Source organism: Atractosteus spatula, chromosome 13, assembly GCF_055471065.1.
Source record: "Atractosteus spatula isolate fAtrSpa1 chromosome 13, fAtrSpa1.hap1, whole genome shotgun sequence".
Lineage (NCBI taxonomy): Eukaryota > Metazoa > Chordata > Actinopteri > Semionotiformes > Lepisosteidae > Atractosteus > Atractosteus spatula.
The window spans coordinates 18,924,455-18,937,806 of NC_142718.1; the positions used below are offsets into that span (position 1 = coordinate 18,924,455).

The window sequence follows — 13,352 nt, forward strand, 5'->3', positions numbered from 1 at the left end:
ACAATTCTATAAGAAAAGAAAGACAGAGACAACAGATAATGTGCAAAACAACAGAAGTTGTGCAAAATCATACATCAACAGAATGAAATAAAGGATACAAAATAATGGGGGGTGAACGTCTTGACATGTGAGGTAGAGGTACTGTAGATTTCAATGTGTCTTTGAGTTATGATAAAGAGAGAAGGCACCATAAAGTCGTAGGTGAGAGGCTGGGAGTTTAATTTTTGGGGAAGTCTAACTTTCCACACTGGATTGGTAAAGTTTTTGCCCATTTCTCTTGACAAAACTTTCTCGTGTTGTTTTTGGATCACGTACGGATAACAATTTTCAAGTTGATCAAAAAGATCAATGTACAGAATATTGAATATAAATAGGATTCAAGTCAGGACTTTGTGCCACTCAAAGACATTTGCTTTCTTATTCTTAACCAGTATAATTGCACACAGAGGCTGTTAACCTAATTGTGTGGCTCAATAAAGTAATTTGTGCACCTAACACCTAAGCAATAACGAGTTCCATTTTTCGTTCTGATTAATTACTACTTTTTTGTTTTTTGCTTTAAAAAGTGTGGAGAACTGTATGTAACAAATATTATGTGGTATTTCAAAGTGTAAAGCTTTACAAGGCAATGTATATGTATACTGTACTGTATATGTACTGTACACTATATATTTTAAACATGTATAATGTTTGTACCATGTTTCTTCTCAATCTTTTATTCATACAAAAGCTATTTCCTCACTGGCTTTCTCTTACCACCATATTCCTGCCAAGATGACAATATGAAATCATTCAAGTGAATATTTTCAGTAAACACCCCAGAACCACACTGAGAGCCAAAGCACACAGACTCAGAGCAGCTTTAATGACCTCATCATGCACTGGTCAAACTGTAGCACAAGGCAGTATTATACAATAAATTCTCTCATTACTCACACAGGGCAGAATAAAGTAATCTTGCTTTTACTCATATCTTCTGTGAAACATCTCATTTCCATTAAACAGATGAATTTGTGCTGCAAAATTTGTTTTTGGGAAGGAGGCAGATGGATATTAAGACTTTATGCAAGACTTGAAGGTTTCCATTCAGAGTGTGCATGTGCTCAGCAAAGCACACTATAAAATGTCTGCTGCAATGTAATTCTGTATGTGATGGTAGTGCAGAATTCAATATTCAATATTGAACGTCTGCACTGCACACTAGCTGCAGGCATCATGGCCTAATCGTGCCTTGTCTCTGCTTTTTTCCCTGTCGTTTCAGTGGCTGGTTCAACGTGCTGAGTCGGGTTCACAGCGCCACTACAGAGCAGCTGCTGGAGATGCAGGATGAGCAGGCTAACCCCAAAAATGCTGTGGTCAGCATTCCCTCCTCACAACATTACACTGATTTTCTGTTAGCGGTTTGTCTCATACACAACGAAATCTAGCCGTGCTCAATGGCTGTTATATAATTTGTAATTATATTTGATGAATGCGCAAGTAATCATTTCTGATGTGCAGTAATTGTTTAAAGGCCCAGTTAAAAGCAAAAACATAACTTCCATTTGAGATACAGAAATATATAATGAGTTTTAAAGTGAGATGTGAAAATAAGAATGCAATGTAACCAGCACTTAACTAGCTAGGAGGTTCAATATCAGGAATGTTATCTAAATAAAACTAGATGACGTGATTATTGTAATGAATGAGTATCAGTGTGTCTCACTGGTGGATTTCATATCTCATGCAATCAAATAGCTCAGAAGCAGAGGTATACAAGTGAGACTTGACACCAACAGTACTTAAGCGGTCGATGGGTCATGAAATTAAATACTAAATGAGCCTGAGTCTTGTCTCTATCCAGCTGTGATCAGGATTCCTCAAGAGCTGCCACACAATTGGCACACAGTGACTCCAGTGAGGGACACAACACTGGATGTCCTCTACATTTCAAAAGAGCTTGTAGAATGTAAAAAATGGGTGTGTCATAGCAGCCTATCTGCATGCCACTGCCCAAGTGGCTACAGGAGTAGCTACTATGAGCTGAAACGTGTAGATATAGTTAGTGATTCCAAATTGATATGATGGTTTGTTTAATTAGAAAAAATAATTGGCAAATCTAAATTATGTTTTTCAATAATAGAATAGTAAATAATAAAAAGAAATACAAAATCATACTGTTGCCACAGCATATACATGACCTACTTTGTGAATGACATGTATGAGTATTAGACAAATGACTAATGAAAGAATTCAGTACACCTTCTGATACCAAATTATTATCAAAAATGGTTGCAGCTTTTCAGTCAATGGTGCAAAAAGTATCTGGAATTTAGAAAGGTGCCATCAAATGAGATCAAAGGGATGTTGCAACTGTTTGGTCAAAGTTTTGGTTTATGATTTACTATATCTTTAAATAATACTGTTGTATATGACTTTTAGGACTAGTCTTCTTTTACAGAACGGTATCTTTTCTTTTTAACATGCTGTGTGTTTTTCCATGTTCCAGGGGACTCTCGATGTCGGACTGATTGACTCCGTTTGTGCCTCAGACAATCCTGACAGGTAAATACCCTCTGTCTAACATTGTTGGAGTCTCGTTTTTTTCTATCAGACGAATCAATGAAAAGCACAAAAGGACGTACAAAAATGCCACTTTAAACGGTACAAATTTAAACCATGTTTTCGTTTCTGACATTTTGCATCAGACAATCTCTGTACTGGAAAATATTTTTCATTCTAAAGAGAAATTGTTGTCACTGAGAACAAATTTCCTGTGGTGCTTGTATACTGTATTAGGAACAAGTAATAGGTTTATTCCATGCTGAAAAATAGAAGAGAGAAAAAACACAACGTTTCTGCTGTGGAGCCTTCTTCAGGTGCTGAAACGGCCGAAACATTGTGTTTTTTCTTTCTTCTTTTTTTCAGCATGGAATAAACCTATTACTTGTTCCTTTGCAGCCTACGCATGCTGACGCAGCTACCCACCTGAACTACTGTATTAGTACTTGTATGGAAATACATACCACTGTATGCAATAAATAAATATGCAAAGGGAAATCCCATTTCAGCTAACAACCCTAAGTAAAGACTTAACACCTCACAAAGGAGAGTAGACGTTGGAAGGTGGAATCTGATTATTAAAGTCATGAAGGACAGGAAGTTGATTGAAGAACTAAACATATAGTAAGCAGTGGGATGTAGCTATGCTGAAAGTGCTGTTTTTGCTGTCTCTCCTTTTAGGCCCAACTCTTTTGTGATCATCACAGCAAACCGAGTAATCCACTGCAACACGGATACTCCTGAAGAGATGCATCATTGGATCAGCCTGCTTCAGAAACCTAAGGGAGACTCCAAAATTGATGGGCAGGAGTTCTTAGTGAGAGGTACTTGGGCTCTTGGGCTTTCATATGGGCTACAAAATTAGACTGTGACTTCTAGTTTTACATAGTGGCAGTGGTATTAATATTAGTAGTATTTCATTTATTATCTTATAATCTGACACCCTTATCCAGAGGGACTTACAATGTTGAAATTTTAGACTTTTTTTTACATGCAGAAGGTAGTTTTAGATTTTCTTATGAAAGATACAGAGATGAATTCTTGTGGCCCCACATAGATGTGTGCTAAAAGAATAGGAAAGTATACAGACGTTTAGTGAAACTATACCTAAACTATCAATAAGTAAAGAGTTAGAATTTGAAAGAGACCGTGACTAAATCATAAAGCAAATGACATGGTAGTCTGAGCATCAGACAATCATGGGTGGCTGCTTAATCACTGTGAAAAAGGAACCTAGGAAGCTTATAAAAGTTATAGGCATGTCTCTCACCCTTTGCTTGTCAATCCTATTATCTCAGGCTGGCTCCACAAAGAAGTGAAGTCTGGGGGGAAGAGTACCTCGCTCAAGCTGAAGAAACGCTGGTTTGTCCTCACCAACAACTCTCTAGACTACTACAAGTCCTCAGAGCGCAGCTCCTCCAAGCTGGGCACCCTTGTCCTCAACAGCCTTTGCTCTGTGGTGCAGCCTGACGAGAAGATATTCAAGGAGTCTGGTAAGTCCTTGCTTTCACTTGCTTCAGATTAGTGCTTTCTGTTTTATAAATGTTAATGTTTAGAAAATGGACAAGGGAAGGTAATAAACCTATTAGTCCAAGTGGTAGCTAGACTATGGTTAGGCAGTGTAAATGTACCAAACCTCACAGAATAGTCTTTAACGCCACTTCAGAATTTCCAGGTTCTATAAAAAAAGAATTGTGATATTTTTTGTTCCTTCTTTTAAAATCACTTTATTAATGTATCTTCCTTATCTCTAAGTGTGTACTCTGCTATTTTTTCTTTAATTTTTTTGAGGAATATGTCTACGAGGTACATAATACATAAATGATTTTTATTAAAATACTTGGGTAGATTGATGTAATGTTATTTTAATTCACTGTGAAGCTCAGGATCTCAGAACTACTTTGTTTTTTTAGCTTTTTTTTCTTGTTTTAAATATGTACTTATCTAATTTCTTCACTTATCTCTCTAGGCTACTGGAACATCATTGTCCATGGACGCAAGCACTCATATCGCCTCTACACCAAGATGCTGAATGAAGCCATGAGATGGGCCACGGCCATACAGGGTGTGATCGACAATAAAGTGCCCATAGAGACACCAACACAGCAGCTGATCAGGGACATAAAGGTAAAATGTACCAGACAGATAGAGTGCTGCTTTACTATTAGTATTAGTATATCTGTTGACAAATCAAACAACAGTATGTAGTGGGTAATTTTTTAATACAAACTGAAAAAAGTGCACCACTGGACAAACCTCAGAAATTCGACCCGTAGGTGGTGTTGCAGTTGCAAGTATTTTAATGCAGCATTTTAGCTGTGAATAGTTAAGGTAGTTAATATCTGCTGGCCATCATAAGAAACCTATAACTACAACACATTTACAGAAGATCTTCTGTTAGAAAACAAAAGTCCATTTTGTAGCAAGTGCATTGACATTTTGAACGTGGACAAGCAGAAGGTTTAGATATTGAATCAACTGGACGGTCATTAAAGGAGAAGTGTACAATTTGGTATCACCAGCATAAAAATTAGATTTAAGTTTGAAGTAAGATTGAATTTGTGTTTAGAAAGAAGTTAACCCAGAGATAAAAAATAAAGGGCCTAACTAAACAATTTGTGGTACACTTCTCAAAACAGATTTCAGAGTAGATTTAGTGGCATTCATAGAAATATAAAATTCTCATTAGGAAGGTATGTTTTAAACCTTAATAGAGCTGTAATGGAGCTTGATAACAGACAGATAAACCAATTCGAATTTCAAGATTTCAATCTGTAGAGAGATAATACAGGATCGGTAAAGGCAGGTTTGATATGACTGTCATTCTCAAAAGAGCCATTTCAGTACTGTGCCTTTTGTAATGAAACATATAAATTTTCAAATAAAATTATGTCATTTGAGATGGTTAATTTGAGACCCATTACATGTTCCAGAATTTCATCCAGGAAAGGAAATACTTTTAAGATTTATTAATAGTTTTCCAGAATATTTGGAAGAGTTCTTGGTTCCTTAGTAAACAGCAGTAGCCTTAAAGACATTAGAGACTACACAATAAAAATAATGTTAGCATCAGACAGGTGGAGCTACTACATTTATACAACTACATAGAATTGTAGAATCCAAAGCAGTAGTACCTCTCAGTGGGCTGATATGTTTTTTTTACATCATCAAGTATAACAGACAGCAAATAGGACAAGGCAGAGAGTCAGACAGCACACACAATGAAGTGTGGGTTTGTGTGCAGGGCTCCTTAAACTGAAGTAATTGGTGCCAGATTCTAGAGAAAGTATCCAGGAAGAAGTCAGCTATTTGTTCACAGACTGAATTTTTTTTAAACTTCAAAGTTTTAATTGAATTTTTAAATCCTTCAATTGTTTGAAACCTCATTTTGCGGTTATAGTGACCATACCATTGTTGTTTAACCCAGAACATTCTAAGCTAATGTTAAGGCAGAAACATAGTGTAATATAGTATCTTTTCACATGCCTTTAAACAATGAAGTCAAAGCCCACCCAAGTGTGTTGCTTTTAAAATTCCAAATTCCTGCATAATTGGTGTTACTTTGAAACTGATTATCAGATAAATTATAGGTAGCATAATCTTGTATTGCTTGATTTCAGGAATGAAATTGTCAGGGGCTAGACAGGAATCCAAAACATCCTAGAATCAAATTAAAACATATTAATGTACACATTATTAATGTAATGTAATTATTAATGTAATGTGTAATCCTGAACGTTTAACTGTCAGAATGCTTTGATGAAAACTAAACATAAAACATTGAGATACTATAGTTGGAAACAGTGGCAAAAGGCACATTTGTCCCCTTTGAAAGGAATAGATCACACACATATGGCCATGACAATGGGTACTTGCTCACAGGTTTTAATAATAATAATAATAATAATAATAATAATTGCTTACACCTGTATAGTGCTTTTCTGGACACTCCACTCAAAGTACTTTACAGGTAATGGGAACTCCCCTCCACCACCACCAATGTGCAACATCCACCTCGATGATGTGCAGGCAGCCATAGTGCGCTAGAACCCTCACAACACATCAGCTATCAGTGGGGAAGAGAACAGAGTAATGAAGCCAATTCATAGATGGGGATTATTAGGAGGCCATGACTCCTAATTTTCCCATGAATGGGAAATTGGCCATTTCTAGATAGGATTATTTTCCGACATTACACTAAAAACCTTTTACTAAAGCATTGCTGTATCTCAGTCTGTGAGAGTGTTTTGTGTGATCGTTTGTGGTATAAGCAAATTAACTAAGGCAGACATTACTGACCTTAATTCACGTTGCACATGACACCTCTTCATTTCAGCTGTGGAGGTGCACTCCTATGCCACCCCTATTTGTCACAAAGGAAGTGCTGTAGTTAATCAGGTACCTGGAGCTGAGATGAGGCTCTGTAATCTCTCTGTGTGCCTTAAACAAGTCAATAATACTCTTTCAATCTACATCTCTTCACTTCTCCTTAAAAGGTGTGTCTGCCTCTAAATTAGCATTGTCAAGAGCTACAGTATTTGACATTTAAAAGTCACTATATTTAATGAAATTCTGTTTGCTGTGTTTTGTTTTGCTGCTCTAATATATATATATACACGTCCAAGATTTGTCAGCTTGGCTATGAAAAAGACTCTGAAATGTGTTTTTCATGACATATATTCTTATGGTGTGCTGTTTCTTTCCCTTATCATTTACTTCTGTGTGCAGATAATTGCATTTCAGACTGGAGCTGTCAGATTGAGGTGTTTTTCTCACCAAATGTTGTTTAGTAAAGTCACATGCAGAACTTGACCAAAGAAATAGATATTGTATATTTTCCTAATCCCAGTACTTACCCTTGTTTTTCCAGGAGAATAGTTTGAACTCAGACGCTGTAGAACAGACATACAGAAGGAACCCTATCCTCCGATATACCCAGCATCCTCTGCATTCCCCTCTACTTCCCCTTCCCTATGGAGACATTAACCTGAATCGTGAGTCTTATCTTCTCTGAGTTGCACTTGTACTGTGTAGTAAATGACATTCAGTTAAACTGTTGTGTCATTTTCTCATTTTTTACGTTTTTAGACTTTGATAGTCATTGATTTTATAAACACCTATAGAGCTCCTGAAATAAAATTTTGAGCTGTTCATTTCTGGGTTTCGTATACAAAAACCAAGAGCCACCCCTATTATTTAGAAAGAGCTGAATTGATTCTTTGTACTTGAAAGTGAAGATTTTTTCTCAGAATTAATTAAATGCATTATGGTTAGATATTTTTTCTCTTGTTCTGAGAAAATATTTGAAATTTGTACTACCATAATCATGATTTAGCACTGTATTTTAAAAACATGGTAACTGTAATATGGTAATGCTCAAATTAATGGTTGTTGTGAAATGCTAAAAAATGATTGTAATAGCGAGTCATTATTGTTATGCAGTTTTCCAAGATGGTACATTGAATCAGTGTGTAAAAAACTTGATAATAAGCCATAATGCCCCATGTAATCATCAAGCAATTGGCAAAAAATATCAAGAGACTGCCATCATCTGCAGATAACACTGTCCTATGTGTTTTTCCTTGCTAGTTCAAAAGGAGAAAGGCTACGCCAGTTTGCAGGATGAGGCAGTGAAGATGTTCAACTCACTGCAGGAAATGGAGACCGTGTCAGACCCTGTGCCAATTATCCAGGGCATCCTGCAGACTTGCCAGGATCTGCGCCCGCTGAGAGATGAAGTCTACTGCCAACTCATCAAGCAGACCAACCATGTGCCCCAGCCTAACAGCGCAGCCAACCGCGCCCACTGGCACCTCCTCACCTGTATGAGCTGCACCTTCCTGCCCAGTCGCGCCATCCTGCGCTATCTCAAGTTCCACCTGAAGAGGTCAGATCCATCTTTCCGTCTCATTCTTTTCATTGTCTAGAAGCTCTCTGTTGCATTGCAACTCACAGAGACAGATGTATTCTGAACCTGTGCAATTGGCAACATTTTCAGGTTCGATGTCAAGAACAATGTGTACTTCATCCTATTCATTTTCCTGCCATGCATGTATACAAAGAATATGTCTCAATCTGGAGAAAATTAAAAGAACTACTAGCTGTGACTTTGACTAGCAGATCAAAAAATCTGATAGGGCACGCCTTCAAATTCAGGTGCTTTCATCTGCTGCTTTACATTTTGTGAACTTTGGGGTCAGATTTCTTTGTCCTTTTGCGATAATAATAATAAAAAACAACTTTATTTTATATAGCACCTTTAAAGGTGGCTTCTCAAAGCGCTTTACAGAATGAGAACAACAATAAATAAGAATACACAAGATAAAACACAATTACAATATACAGAGGAGACCGTTGATGGTGGTACTAGGAAAAGCAGAGGGGTGAAGAATGGAACCAGTTAAGTAAAGGCTCTTCTAAAGAAGAAGGTTTTGAGTCTGGATTTGAAGGAGTTTAGAGAAGGTGACTCTCTGATATCCTTGGGCAGAGAGTTCCAGAGCTTGGGGGCATAACAGGAGAAGGCCCTGTCACCCATACAATGTAGACGGGCTTGGGGGACAGTTAGGAGACCAGAATTAGAAGAGCGAAGGTTGCGAGATGGGGAGTAGGGCGATAATGATTCAGACAGGTACTGAGGTGCCAAGCCATGCAGAGCTTATAGGTGAGCATGAGGATTTTAAAGTCCACACGGAATTTGACAGGAAGCCAGTGCAGGGACTCCAGGATAGGAGTCCTCATTCTTATGCCGTGTCTTCTTTTCTGCCCCAGGATTAAGGAGCAGTTTGCAGGGACAGAAATAGAGAAGTACGCCACTTTCATTGGCGAGTCCCTGAAGAAGACCAAGACACGAGAGTTTGTGCCCTCACAAGAGGAGATTGCAGCACTGCTCACCAGGCAAGAGATGACAACCACTGTGTACTGCCATGGAGGAGGCTCCTGCAAGATCACCATCAACTCCCATACTACTGCTGGGGAAGTACGTCCACTTACATGTCATTTACAGCATCTCTTCACTTCCCCTTTACAAGTGTGGCGAGTTTTATACCACCCCGTTATCTTATAAGGTTAATGAAATGAGGATTTTTTAAAAATTTGGTTTACACTGCTCCACTCCACTGCTCTCAATTCACAGATCTATGTCTAAGAAGAACACAAGTTGATATTCTCATAAATATAAGTATGCCCCAACATTCACTTTGAAATCATTTCTGAGTATCAGTCATGATAATGGTTTACATTTGAAGCACATTCCCACTCCACATTGTGAAAAGATGCGTTGTTCCAGAAAGTGGTTTGGATACCTGCTGCTGTACAAAATAATGTATAAAACGTTAAAAAAAATACTGGGACAGCTATTGCCCTTGATGCTGTAATATTACCATTACAATAAATGTCTGTTTTCTCCTTAATGTTAAGGAATTGTTTAGAGGAAAACCCTGTTTTAAAAAGCAAAACACCACTCCAAAAAATTGACAGAAATATCTTCTTCAAAATCAAAAGTGTACTTATTGTTCAACAGCAGTAATAAGACATATAATTCTCCCTTGATTCAAGTCCAATAGCAAGTCTATAAGTGCTGACGGAAAGTGTTCGTACTGTTTGCCCCCAGGTTGTGGAGAAACTGATCCGAGGCCTGGCGATGGAGGACAGCCGCAACATGTTTGCCCTGTTTGAGCACAACAACACCACAGATAAAGCAGTGGAGAGTCGTGTCATCGTGGCCGATGTACTGGCAAAGTTTGAGAGGTGGGTTGTGAGCATTGAACTTTGTACTCATTATATCTTATCTGCATGCAATGGAGAATCTGACAATTCCTCAGCGAATCTGTTAGTAGAAGGGTGTTTTCTGCAGTGCCACATTGGAGCACTCTCTCTGTGTTGAATATTTTGGCAGAAATTAATCAGAGGAGTTCTACTCTTGGCTTAATGTGTGGTAGTACTCTAAACTGATCTTGCTCAGGCTTCTACTGTATGTATAAGGATTCCCTGATGATTTACAAAGCATTGCATTTTTTTGGTCAGGTTGAGACTTTTCAAAATGTCTTTTCATATTAAAAAATAGCTGATTGGTATATAAATTAATTGTATACATTATTTTAGATTACTTAGCATGCAATTCCTTGGACATTTTGTTTATAATTTGTTACACAATAATTTGCCTTATTATCCTTAGGGTATCTTTTACGAGACTCAGAATGAAGCCAGCATCTGAGTAAATGAACCATTATAATTGACTTGTCTCCGATGTTTAAACAGACTGGTGGGCACTGAGGAAGAGGAGGAGGAAGGACAGTGGAGGCTCTATTTTAAACTCTACTGCTTCCTGGATGTGGAGAGTGTTCCCAAGGATGGCGTAGAGTTTGCATTCATGTTTGAGCAGGTAAGTCCCAGTGGCCAATTTAAAGGGCTGTAAAAAATATCAAAATAACATTAAGTACTTACTTGGCAAGATCCACAAACGATTTTATCCAATGTAGTCATTTTTCAAAACTTTGCATTCTGCAGGATAATTTTATATGCGTCTGTCATTTTGTAGACTTAATACGGTGGTTCCTGAGTGGACCAAATGCATAATGAGATGTGATTTTGACATGACCGTTGGTTTAGAGGATGAACAACCTCTAAAGCAAGATGAGTACATAGTTGTTGTCATAATTATTCAAACAACTTAACATCCAAGAGAAATATTTTGCATCTTTTGCTTATCTGTTATTCTTGGTCAGGGCTATAATGTTAGTAATAAAACAATACTTCAGAAATTCTGTGACTTAGAAATCACATGGGTTTGATGAAGCAGCGTGTGTGCTTTTAATGCCATGTGCTTTCCAAGTGTTTTCATGAATTGGTCAAAAGAGGGCGTGCTTTTGCCATCTGCCATTTTCCTTCATTTGTGAACGTACAGAGGAGTCATTTTGTTTGAAGACTTGTAAACATGTTCTGTTCACACAGCATTTTGCCTAATTTTTTGACGCATTTAATAGAGTGAGGATTCCATGCATATTCTTGCTTAGGACTGCAGTATCTATTTTTTTATTGGTAACTACAAGCAAGAGAAATTGAGCATGTCATAGAATCCTGAAACTACTGGAAAAGTTAAATGCATAGACATGGAATTTCTTTTCAAAGTTTACTTTTGGACAAGGCACTTTGGTATTACACCACAACAAAGCAAAAAAAAATAATACTCCTAGTTTTTTTTTAACCTAATTACCCATTATTTCTCCTGCTCTTTGTCATAGGCCCATGAAAGCCTGATTAGTGGGCACTTCCCTGCTCCAGAAGAGACACTCCAGCACCTGGCTGCCCTGCGGCTTCAGTACCTGCATGGGGACGTGGGCCGGTCGGGCTGGTGCCTGGACAACATCTACCCAGTGGGGCGCCTGCGCAGCCGCATCCTGCAGTCCACCAAGTGTAGTGGTGTGGTGGGCAGTGGTGCAGGCTCCAGTGGACACACCCTGGAGAGAAGGAGAACCAGCTTCCTGGAGGGAACCTTGCGGCGTAGCTTCAAGACAGGAACCATGAAAAAGCAGCGCGTGGAAGAGGAACAGATGCTGGAGATGTGGGTGAAGGAAGAGCTGTCGGCCACCCGCGCCAGCGTGATGGAGAAGTGGTCAAGGCTGCAGGGCTTGCAACAGCACCAGGCCATGCTCAAGTACATGGCCATCATCATGGAATGGCCAGGATATGGCTCCACACTCTTTGACGTGGAGGTGAGTTCCAGGCCTTTCTTTGTTCAGATGGATGGATAGTTGGTATTAGGCCAAAAAATTTCCATCTTTAATTACTTGGTCTTTTGTTTCTTTTCATTTGCTGCATTTTTTCAAAAATACCACATATGCCATACTATTGTAACTGTATCCTCTGAAATGGTAAGCCTTAGGTGGTTTCAGTTTGTGTACTATAGCTCACTCCATATTGGACGTATTGCTTTTTTCATGGATAATCCGTTCTTCTTTTGATTCACCCAACCAGATCTGTCCTAAACTAATCTGGGGTCCGCTTAGCTTTCTTGTGTATGTCACTTTTGCAAATTAATTAGTCAATGATTCTAAATATCTGCATATTCATTTTATTTGAAATAATGGGAGAGTTGCTGCATTGTGTTTCTTTATTCATATATGATTATATAAACCTCATTCCTAAAAGAGCCAAAGCTCCTTTTGAGCTGGCTAGTTATGCTGTTCTGTAGAATACAGGAGAGCTGTCTTTCTTAAAAACAGAGTTTTGTATTTCTATCTAGTGTAAGGAAGGAGGTTTCCCCCATGACCTGTGGCTGGGAGTGAGTGCAGAGAATGTCTCGGTATACAAGAGAGGAGAGCCCAAGCCTTTGGAGACATTTCCCTATGAGCACATTGTCTTCTTCGGTGCACCCCAGGCTAGCACCTACAAAATTACTGTGGATGAGAGGGAGATGTTCTTTGAGACCCCACAGGTAAGGGTTTCAGTAGGTCATTCTATTGCATTTATAATTACAGTAGATGTGTGTTTTCTAAATTGATATAATTGTCTATTCCATTTGCATTAAATCTTTAATAAACATGCAGGAGTTAAGAGAAGCTAAGTGTAAGTGTGTGTCTTAAACATACAAATTGCCATGGCAGCCTCAAATTCTGACTTTATAGACATTTGCATTGTTATGTTACTTTCGTTGTTTTTATTAATTTTTTAACTGCATCTGTTGCCATCAAAAATCGTTCAGTCCTTTTTGAATTTGTTTCAGCTCATTCATTTGTTTTATGTACACATTAAAGATAAGTATTTGTGAATAATTATTGTTCATGTGCAACATTATATATTACAGTAATATATTT

The 13,352-nt window shown here is 38.1% G+C and overlaps 1 protein-coding gene across 1 annotated transcript in view; it reads left to right on the forward strand.

Moving 5' to 3' along the window:
• The window catches only part of myo10l3 (myosin X, like 3), a 57,993-nt gene that overhangs the window by 42,031 nt on the left and 2,610 nt on the right, over positions 1-13,352 (forward strand). The window contains exons 23-34 of the mRNA XM_088931146.1: positions 1,262-1,355; positions 2,489-2,544; positions 3,223-3,365; positions 3,840-4,034; positions 4,511-4,668; positions 7,412-7,535; positions 8,131-8,428; positions 9,310-9,517; positions 10,151-10,287; positions 10,798-10,921; positions 11,781-12,251; positions 12,782-12,973. Coding sequence (XP_088787272.1) covers positions 1,262-1,355; positions 2,489-2,544; positions 3,223-3,365; positions 3,840-4,034; positions 4,511-4,668; positions 7,412-7,535; positions 8,131-8,428; positions 9,310-9,517; positions 10,151-10,287; positions 10,798-10,921; positions 11,781-12,251; positions 12,782-12,973 — 2,200 coding nt within the window. The remainder of the gene's footprint in view (positions 1-1,261; positions 1,356-2,488; positions 2,545-3,222; positions 3,366-3,839; positions 4,035-4,510; positions 4,669-7,411; positions 7,536-8,130; positions 8,429-9,309; positions 9,518-10,150; positions 10,288-10,797; positions 10,922-11,780; positions 12,252-12,781; positions 12,974-13,352) is intronic.